The sequence below is a fragment of the Puntigrus tetrazona genome, chromosome 5 (assembly GCF_018831695.1).
Source record: "Puntigrus tetrazona isolate hp1 chromosome 5, ASM1883169v1, whole genome shotgun sequence".
Classification (NCBI taxonomy): domain Eukaryota; kingdom Metazoa; phylum Chordata; class Actinopteri; order Cypriniformes; family Cyprinidae; genus Puntigrus; species Puntigrus tetrazona.
In genome coordinates, this window is record NC_056703.1 from 960,108 (window position 1) to 971,747 (window position 11,640).

General features: G+C 37.9%; 1 protein-coding gene across 1 annotated transcript in view; it reads right to left on the bottom strand.

Moving 5' to 3' along the window:
• Nucleotides 1–8,646, bottom strand: part of rtn4r (reticulon 4 receptor) — a 70,645-nt gene extending 61,999 nt beyond the window's left edge. The window contains exon 1 of the mRNA XM_043238185.1: nt 8,147–8,646. Coding sequence (XP_043094120.1) covers nt 8,147–8,168 — 22 coding nt within the window. The 5' untranslated portion in view covers nt 8,169–8,646. The remainder of the gene's footprint in view (nt 1–8,146) is intronic.
• Nucleotides 8,647–11,640: the final 2,994 nt, after the last annotated feature.

Genomic DNA, 11,640 nt, shown 5'->3' on the forward strand with positions numbered 1-11,640 from the left:
TTAGCTTAAAGCTTTCGTGTTTGCTTTGAAAGAGAGAAAGTGGTGTTTGTCTGGAGATAGAGTCTAAGCTAATCCTCAGAGGGACGCTTTACTGCATGTCCACCTCTTGTCAATTACGCTGCCAGTTCCAAGGCGCCGTGTTCGCTGCAATTAGATCCTCCTCCCAGGCACTCAAATACATTTACATATGATCGTTTATGCAGAATTTAATGCAGACAAAGTTTTTGATCAAACGTACCTGCCCGGGAGGAGGGCTAATTAACACAGAAGTATAACGGTGTGTAAAATAGAGCTGGACAGTATGATGTATAGAGAACGTGCAATGCAGTTTTGCTTTTGACACTTATACTGTGGTTGATACACATACGCACAAGTCAACATTTGATGTGGATCAAAATAGTTCATCAAAGTTTTGGTTTTAAGAACACATTGTGGTTTTAGGACAATTTTAGGACAATTCTGAGGTTATGATCCACTTCAGATGTTGCCTATTATATATATTTACTAATTAGTATTTAAGATTTTTAATACATTTTCAGCGTCAATCACTCTAATATGCTGCTTTACAGTGCTCTCCACTAATATTGGCATGATTGGTAAATATGAGCAAAGGCTAAATATTTGCATTGTTTAAAAAAAAATTAAAATCACAAAATTCTAACCTATCATTATAGTAATAAATTTGAAAGTGTGTTTGGGGGATGTCTTACCGTGAAATAAAATGCTTTCTCTAGTTCATGTTTGGCATAATTATTGGCACCCAATTTCTGCAACGTACATTACCCAAGATAACAGCTCTAATATCTCCTATAATATCTGAATGACATCTCCATGCTTCATTTTGTGCTCGGTGACCCACTTTTGCGCTGATTTTGATGTTTGTTTTGGATTATTGTCCAGATGGAAGATCCAAACACAACTCATGTTAAGATTTCTAACAGAGGCAGTCAGCTTTAGATTTTTTATCTGTTGATATTTAATAGAATCCATGATGCCATGTATCTGGACCAGCAGCAAAACAGGCCCACAACATTAAAGATCCAGCGGTATATTAACTGTGGGCATTTGGTATTTATCTCTGTTTGTACTAAACCCATCTGTTGGGTTTGCTGGCAAAAAGCTATTTTTTAAGTTTCATTTGACCATAAAATCCAGTGACATTTGAAGTTCCAGCCATGTCTGACAACTGAACATGCTGGAGTTGATGATGTAGAGTCTTGTATATAGGCTTTGTGACCCCAAGACTATTTTCTGCAATTCTCCAACTGTGATCCCTGGTCAGTTTTTCTCCACTCAAACTCTCCTCCTCCACGTGCACTGATATAGACACGCATCCTCTCTTCCAGGCAGATTTGTAAAATCTTTAGTTGATTGGAACCTCTTAATTATTGCCCCGATTGTGGAAATGGGGATTTTCAATGCTCTAGCTATTTTCTTACAACCACTTTCTATTTTGTGAAGCTCAACAATCCTGTTCCGCACATCGGAACTTGGTTTTACTCTTTGTGATGGGCGATGCTCCTTTATGTTCCTCGTTTTTATAATCAGGAAGTCGTGTACGTACAGTTTCTTGCTCCTAGTCATTAGGCTGCGATAGACAACGTTGGCAGTGATACCGGTGTTAAGCCACAACACCAGTTACGTCACTCGCCCAACGTGACACCGTCCCTGACCATATTTTGTATTTTCAAAAATAAAAATAAAAATAATTTAGTTTAGTGAGAAAACATGCAATTAAAACTGAACGTGGCTGCTCAATGTCAAGAGTGAGGGGGAAAAGGGGCAAGATGCTACTATTCAACCCGGTGAGCTTAAAAATGTAAACATGAATGGGCATGTACTTAAAGATATTGTGCTCATAATCACTAGGGGTGCCAATAATTGTGGCCAACATGCATCGGAGAAAAACATTTATTGCATCATGAGGTTTTTACTGTATTTTGGTCTTGGTGCAAATAAAAGTATTCCTTTAAACCAAAAAAAAACATTAATTCAAATTTATTTGTTTAAAACGTGTGCAGCAGTCGTATTTCTTACATACTCAGAGCAACATGTTGTGGATATATTGGCAGTAGCAAGTCCTTTGAGAGTTCATGAAAGATGCATAAATTTACATGCTATAATTTTTGTCATACCCCACTTTCCTGTTGTAGAAAATATAACATTTTACACAGAATAATAACATTTGGAACTCTGGCTTTAAAACATGCAGAATTTATATAAAATTTATATAAAATGTAACATAACGGTCCAACACCATCATGCCAGTCCTCAAAGATTTCATTTCTCCCCAATTTCAAATTGAAAGTTGCTCTAGTTTCATTCCATGCTATAGCTCAAAGCATTTTAATAGTCAAAAGCTTCCACGAGTGAGAATTTATAGCGGCTGGTAACACCATTTCATACCTTTATGCATGACTTCTAAGCTTATTTTGCTAAGAATAACTTCAAACTTAACAATATCTTCATTCTGTCACGCACAACACATTCCATGTCACCAAAAGATTGCCAAGCATCATTAAACTGCATCTGTAAAGGTCACCCGATTGATGCGGTTTGGTCATTCTGCTGAACACAGAGCTCATCTGATGCAATAGTATGTGAGATTACCTGAATAAATGAAACTATTGCAGTGGATTCAGTTCATTGGATTTGATGAGCATCTATTGAGTCTCTCACCACGCCTGCGATACTTTTCACACTATGCGGAATGGAATTATTTATTAATTTTTTAGGGCAAAACTCAATCCGCAAATGTTGCATAACATGGCATTAGCCACATACAGCTTTGACAGTTTGAAGCCCACAAGATATAGGAAGCTGGTATTTTCAGTATCCTTCTTCTTTTTTCTCCCCTACGTGTTTCCATTATTTTGGAATCCATACAATTACATAATGTGTCAAGGACATACCCACACAAAAAATTGCTCTAGCGTTTCTCTTTCATAGCTCATAAGATTTAAGTAACATATTTAGACATGTACCTTATCAGAAACGTCCCTCTTAAAATCCCCAGTACAAGTACAAATTGGTTTCCTGTTGGAATCTCGGATAAATCGGATCTTATTTTGAGAACACATTTGAGATTACTGGGGTCTTTTTTTTAAAAATCTGAGACAGGAGCAAAAACCGTCTTACTAATAAAAGAGAAGGTATTTCAGTATTTTCGTGCAGGAAAGAAAAGTGAAATGCATATATACAACTTATATCATCATATTATAATTTCTTCTTATAACTGTTATTGCTCTACATGAATGCGATCAATTTACTCTCCATCCTTTAAATCCAATGACTCATTCATGCTTCCCATCTATTCAGTAAGGTGCAGCCTTTCCTGTCTCTTCTCTTGTTGATTGTTGATAATGCAGCCGTCTCAACAACTTACTCTGAGCAAACATAAATCACACTTATAGGAGCGATAATAATTAGACATGATCTCTCTAATAATGGCCTCCTTTATACTGCTGTCAAAAGCCAAGAGGCTGATTTGATTTTGTTTACATAAAGCAATCTAAAGTAAACTGAATAATGCCATTTTGAATTATCCTTTATCGTACCTGGATACATCTTGCTTCAGCTGTTTCTACATATTAAATGCAATATTTAGCAGTAAGTCTGAGGTCAGCCGTCAATCAGAATGCTATTTGGCAGAAACATGGAAAGACTACTGACCTTGATAACTTCACTATCCTAAAATACACAGCAGGAAAATTCAGCTGCTTTCTGTACAAGAACCAATTTGTAGCCTTGCAAACTCTCTTGAAAAAAAAAAAACAGTTATATATGTTATACAGTATATATATATATTTATATGCATGTGTGTGTGTGTGTGTGTGTGCGCAATACTTTATCATAGTATGCAATATTGAATACATATGTAAACTATATTTGAACAGTTTGTGTTTTTAAGAATTCTTTTGTTTTTGATGCATATGACCCTATGGTCTCCACGATGCAGAAAACGCGGATGGGATCGTGGAATCCAGTTTAAAAATGGAATTTTCAGTTCAACGTGGCATGTTCTGTCATTTATAAAAGTTTGGATGAATTCATCAAAGTAGGTCATTACTTTGGTATGGTATCTGTAAATATTGAGCTGCAAAAGTCGATTCAAATTTCAATCCTGTAGGCCTATGTTTTGAGTTTCTCTGCGGTTTTGTTTACTACATAAACGCATGTCTCAATTTGGACATAAATACCTAAACGACATCTGCAGAACCGCATAGACTTTGACATAGATGACATAGATTTTTGTACATTTTATTTGGAATAAAAAACACCAATGAAAATTGTGTTTTGCATTTTTTTTAATTAATGTGTTTTTGCTTTAGTACCGAGAACCATGGATTTTTACTGGTATCGTATGAGATTTTGGTACTGTGACAACTGATTATTTTCCTATATATATATATATATATAATTTTAAAATAAATTAGATTCAAACTACACACAAGAACAACAACAAAAAGAAATCCAGTACTATATCAAGCAGACTTGATTTGTTGACAATGACGCTCTTAACATTAAACCTCTGAACAAACAGACTGCACGTCATTGCACAAAATTGGAAAAATATCACCAAATCCTACCATGATCTTTGAAATCCCAGCACTATCCAGATCACAGCTAGTCTGATTCATGCTACGTCAACCCATGCAACTTCATAACAGCTGATACCCTTTTTTCCACACCTGCGAGCAGCAGATGAAGCTCTGTATCAGAGAGACCTCTCAGCAGAACGAGCCTCCCTCCGACAGAGCCACTCTGTGAGTCTGCTGCTCTCTGCCATGTATTCTGATCATCCACATCATTTGGTTGATAATAGGAGACTGGAGTGGAAATGGCTTGTTTGCTGTCTGTGTAAATATGGATGGTTCTGAAGAGGGCCTTGTTGAGAGTGACAGTCTGAGGGAAAGTAATAAGACAAAGCTTTATACTAAAACCAAACCGCGATGAATTAGCTCTCCGTGTTGGAGAGCTGCAGGCTGGAATATTTTCAGCACTTTTAATGCATTTTTTTGACTGACTGGAAGGAAATGGAATCTTTACAGCTCCCTTTCGGAAATCTCTTGGAGAAAAACCCTCTTCAGACATCGACTCAAGACACAAGCAGAAGTGCACACCCAATAGCTATAAGCTTAAAAACACACACATCTCTCTATTAACAATGCCTTCTAACTAAAATGCTTCAGAGCTCACTTTCTACAGCCAACCACGTTCACCGGGTTTCTTCTTTTGTATTAGGTGATGATTTATGTAATCTGCTGCTGACAGTGTATAGCAAGACACGCAACAACACAATAGATGCTCATTCCTTAAACCTGCGCCAAAAGCATTGGTTGATGATGTCAAACCTGGCTGGTTGCACCTAAATGAGCCATATTTAAATGTGAAAGCAAGTGCAAATAGAAAGTGTGAGTTTTAGCAGATGGGAAGATTTTCGAGCGGATAAATATATCATTCTGTTTATGACTCCAGACTTCTTAGTGCTAAGTCAGATGGTTTATGGTAGCTTTTGTCTTTATTTCAAAGCTTAACAGTCATACCACTAAAAACCTACTGCAGCTAAGGACTTCTTCGATAATTGATTAATGAATGTTTATTTTAATTATTTTTTTTTTTTTTTTTAATTTTTAAAAATAATAATATTTTTTTTTCCAAATATTTTTTTTAAATCAGCATTTTAAAGAAATACAGAATTTCATAATCTGCCTGATGAACAATAAAAGATCTAGCAACAATATAATACAAAATACCTGTATATATCATTGTCCAGCTTCAAGGCAGAACCATTTAAACCTCTCTCGGTCTAGTATTTAAATTTCCACTAAAATGTTCTATAGTACAACTTCATAGTAATTTTCAGAGTTAATTACAAAGAAACAGCAAGTGACACTTGACAGTACAAAAACTGAAATAGTATTTTCTTTTTTTTTCCCATTTAAGTGAGATATAAACTATGCTATTGCTCACTGATTCTGAAATGAATCATATCACTGTATGGTCGACCACTGTTTAAAAGGGGCAAAAGTGAGACAAACAAAGAAAATGAGAGAGGAAAAGCTTTCAGAGTGGGCTGTCGGTCGCCACTCAACACAGCCTTGCTCCAGCTTTAATTACAGGATCCACAGCAAAAACAAAAACACGCGTCATTTATCATCCAAATATCAATACCTCCACACAACACAGTACGGAAATGAAGACGCCTCATTCATTTTCTTTTCCTCCTCTCCTTCCCTCTCTCAACCCCCAGCAAATCCATCTGCGCGACTAGACTACCCCTCTTTCTCATCCTTAACGCTCTCCGTCTCACTATGATGGAATATTTAATGTGGTTTCAGTTCAATCAGGTTAGCAGAGCGAGGCGGGAGGGGCCACGGATACCCGATGGGTCCAAACAGTGAGAAGGACGAGTCCATCTGGCATCCTGAACAACATCACAACTCCTGTGAGAAAGCACAGCGCGAGAAGAGAGAGCGCAAGATGGCCATGCGCAAAACGCTGCATAACCTGTTTTTTTTTTATCTCTTGAATTCCTGCGATACCTTTCGCATTGTGGCGAAGAAAGTATCTAGAGTGCGCTGCACTCGCTGGATGAGAGTTGTGCAGTGAGCTGCTTCCATCCTTGGAGCTTTACGGATTTAGTCACTGCTGTATAGGGTGGAGCACTGCTGCTTTTCGGCACCTCCCAAAGCTTCTCGCGATCTCGCGACGTGATCTTCGGTTAGAGCTGCTCGCAAGCTCACAGGTGCAAGCAAAACAAACGTCGGCGATGCTTTGTTAAATCCTAATTAGACCAGGGGTAACGCAGCACCAGTGTGTTTCAACCATTTTCTACAGTGCCCTAATAAAGCTCTGCTGTCCTCTTTGGGTTGGAAACAGCAAAACAGGAAGCTGAACTCGGCTCTCGGGCTTTACGTTCTTGATTTCAGCACCACGTCTTTCTCAATTCACCTGGCGTAGAATGCTAACTAAATGTGAGGCTGAACACTTATAATGAGTCTTGATAGAATAAAGTCTAATTTTTTATTACTATTACTTATTGTAATTGTAATAAATAACATACTCCTTGTTATGTGCTCATTTCCAATGACTAAACTCAGCGTATTCATATTTAACATTTAACAAGACAAACACAAAGGCTGTCGATTTTATCATCATTATTATTATTATACAGCATCAAAACTTTTAATCCCTAATCTATCTACTTTATTTCACTACAGGACGCAGTTGAAGACAATGCCTCACATGTAAGATTAGCATCCATTTATTTAGATACTGGCACTATAAGGAAAAACGCTGAAGTATATTTCTTATTTAATCACTGTGTGATAAATTAAGCCCAACACCAACGCAAAACAACTATCAATTACCTACAACAGCTATTTTCAATCCTCATAAGCTCCCATTCACAGGCCTTCGTAATTAAATATTCAGGTGTAAAAGCCGATGGCCACTCCCCCAAATATCATATGCAAATAAGTAGACAGGACCGCAGATGAGACAACTCAGATAGACTTCAACTAGGCTACTTGGCAAAACGCACTGTATCTGACACCTCCCTGCGACTGACGCCTAAAATGAGACGCATATTAAAAATGGATGAGAAATAATGAAATGTAAAAAAAAAAATAAAAATACTTCGATTCTATCTCATCAACAACTGGAAGAGTCTCGCATCCGTTAGGAAACTACCAACCGACCTCGTCCGTGACCAAACCACCCCGCGTAAACCTACTCAAGCCCTCCAGGAACGCGCGATAACGAGTTGGGGAACGCGTTTAAGCCCGTGCCGAGCCAAAGCAATTGTGATTCTTCCTGGTAGACCGTTTTCAGCGGGACAGACTGTCTGTTTACGACGCGTCAAACTAGAACGCGTTATAAACGAAGCGCCGCGTTCCCGTTGCGAAGTGTGGGGCAGTACGAAATCGTCGTTTTTAGATAGAGTTATGAATATACGGCCAAAGCGATTGAGTACGTGCAATAGCCTATGTACAGGGTATCGAGCACATAAAACCTTGCGCGTCCGTGACAGACATTTGGAGATGCGCGTTGCGTATAGATGCGGCAGTTAAACTATGTATAATAAATAAACAACGACGAATTCGTCGAATGCAACTTTTTACAAATAATTTCCGTGACTCACCCTCGACAATTAAAGTCTTCATGTTTTACGAATAAATCCAGTAAATGAGTAATCCCAGAAAGAGGTCCCCTTTTGGTCCGGAGAAGATGGTGTTTTCCTCGCTGTGGTAATTTTTTAATTTTTTTATATAATTTGCAAACCTCACGGAAGATGAACCACCATCGTTCCCGCCGTTCAAACTTTACCCGACGGTCGCCGTACAGGCGCGGGACGGAGAGCAGCGTCTCCCGGTGGTTCCTCTCTCAGTCATTTGGGCAGAGACGCAATCACAGTAACATCCAAACTCAAAAGATCTGCTGCTCGCTGCCGACTGCCGAGAGCGGGCGAAAGTCAAACTGGGAGCGGGATGAACTACTGGCGGGATGAATCCAAATCGGCTGTACGCCACATTTCCAGCGGAAGTAGGAGTATTCCAACGATCCGCGCGAGAGAAAAGAGGCTGTGGCGCCGAGCGCGTGAGAGAGAGTGAGGGGTGTGTGTGTGTGTGTGTGTGTGTGTGTGTGTGTGTGTGTGTGTGCAGAGAGGAAGAGAGAGAGAGAGAGAGAAAGAGAGAAAGTTGGTGGAGCGGCTTAGAGATAAATATACGGGTCATTTTTTTGTAAGTTTTCAGTAAAAACGACGGTAATCTCCATTTTGTGTCAACCGTTAAATAAATAAAAACAAAATTTCCTCATCACTGGTAAATTATCTTTTCCCCCCAACATTAAAAAACGTCTCAATTTAGTTTAAAAAAGTGTAATGATGTTTTTTTTGTGTGTGTCGAATATTTAGAAAGTACTTTAAAATGAACGAAAATCACTAACGTGAAACCGTTTCGTGGTAGCTAGTGTTCTTTGTGTTTCTGTATTGCTTAGTTGTCGTTGCTCATCTAGTGTTGTTGTTTTCAACACAAGTGCTCGACTTCCCTTAAACTGTAATTTTGAAATACCGTACACTCATTTTTGCGAAAATGATGCCTTAATTGATCCGAATATAAACAAACAAACAAATGACAGAAAGGTAAAGGGTATTGTGGGGTTGCTTAGAGAAAGATAGAGAGAGACAGAGAGAGAGATGAATGTTTTATAGCACAGGAGCAGGAATAGAGCACTAATGAATCTTTTATAGATTTCAGATGCTTTGACGTGCAGAGAATCCATTTGTATAAAACTAAGGCATTCCTGCACATAAATACACACGGAATTATAAAAACAGAGGCCCGAGGACATGTAAACTTTTAGAAATTGCAGGTGGGTTTCGTTTGACCTACACATCTTTGACCGAGGCATAATCACCATAATATAACACCTACAGAAACAATAAAACTAATAAAAATGAATTCCCTTGCCTTCAATTAACGCGCCGCTGCTCTATGCATCAACTGTCTCTGTTGGAAAAATGTAGAGGCAGGATAATCGTTTCTGTGATACATGAGATGTTCAAATGAGAAAGATGACATTCGGGTTTGATGACTTTGAAGGCTTCTCGTGTTACAGTTACAAAAAGATTCAACCATATCCATTCGTTTTCTCACCTCACAGACTAACGATGAGAATTATCCAACGATTAGACGCGAAACAATACAATTCAACATGTTAGAAGTGCTAAAGAACGTTCACCTGTTTCTCCTGGGGTAAAATAATAAAATGCGGCTTATATAAAGCTTTTTTTTTATTCATAACAACAATACAAGAATTTAAAAAGAAAACAAAGCGGATGATAAATAAACACTGAGATCTTAATAATTAAAAAAAGAGCTAAGACTTTCCGCAAACTGTTTCCTTTTGGGTTCCACCCCAGATAAAAGCAAGTAGTTCTTTTATTTCAGCTGAACTTTTTCTTTAACAGAGCGAGCTTTGCATTAACATCTGTGCGTTGATTTATACGTGGCTCTCATCATGCAATAGTGCAGCATCCAACTAATTTTGTCTATATTCATTACCTTGAAGATTCTCCCAAGGTGTTTGTGCTTCATTTAAGATAGTGCTTTAAAACTGAGCAATAATTGAGCCTGTGGCTACCAACCACAATTAATGCTGGAGTGTAACTTGGAGTCACAGATCGTGGATGCCATGCAAAATGTAAACTTGAATGGTGCATGAAATTAGCATGTTAACACACACACACACACACACACACACACACAAAGTTATCAGGGATCATTTTTTTGGGCATAAGACGCCCCCCAGTGACCACAACAGATGGATAAGTCAGTTTTAGATGCTAATTCTTTCTCAGTCCTTGTGATACATATCCTATTGTGGGGCATGTTGTCACACTATATAAAAACAGTGGAGACCTGCTGTTAAATGGCACAGATGTGAAAGAGATGCCTTTGCGATATGACACACTGCCTTAAAATATAACCTTTCAACATATCTGTTATTTAAAATAATGAGTGACTTGTTTTTGTTTTGTTTTTTTATCTACGATAGAAATTGTTGGTGAAACAATTTTCACTTAGAAATTGATGGTAGATATCACGAGCAATTGCAAAGAAGTACTGTAGAAAGTAGAACTTACTCCGATGATCTTCAAAACTTCAAAAATTTTCCCCCTGCAAAAAAAACTAAATTAAAACATTGACAAAATAACACAACAATGCGAAGCTACTTAACAAAGTCATATAAAATTGCAACATGCGAGGTACATGCTGCAACTTGCCCCAGTTTCATATTTATGAAAAATATTTAAATATTTATCGACCTTGTCCTGAGAACAAAGAACAAAGTTCAAACTTTTCTACTGTAATCTTTCATTATTTATTGACTCTTGCCAGGCTGTATGTCATTACGTCTTTGTTATATTCGCTAATGTACTAACTAGAAAATGATAATAATCTTTAAATTTGAAATAGCAGCATAGAAAAAAAAAAAACATTACTGTGTCTGTTTTGAATTGAGCGATGGTTATAATTATGACAACTTCCTATTGTGACAACTAGCCAGGTCACCCCTTGAGAGAATAAATGAGCACTCATACTGCAGAAAGGATTTGGAAATGAGCATCAAATATGCACTGCTTTCTAAATGACTTCTTAAAGATTGTTTTAAACGCAAACATACATTTTTTATGATGGCCACGATTTCAAGCTAATCCCTTCTCAAGTCTTAAAGAATTGAAGTTATAGAGCGCTTTTTTAAGAAGACAGAGAGAAAACTTTCACGCTGGGAGCTGCTTTTAACCATTTCTATTACTCGCGGCCAGAGCTTCCTGCGGGCTGTTTTATCTCAAATCGCGAATCAAATTGTGTTAGTTGGAGATCCGCTTGTGTGCTGACATGTGAAGGAATCAGGCTTGGTCAATATTTGCTCTGTGAAACATGCGCTTTGAGTGCATCTGAAGCTCTCGTGCTGCTTTTGTGGAAAAAAAACAACAACAACCGATAAAATTTGATTGTAAATCATAACATGTTCATGTTGCTTTTTACGCAGGATGGAAATAGGTGGACAGACAGGCAGACAGATGGTAGAACAAAAGAAGGACATACAGACAGGCAGAGACAGAACGATAAT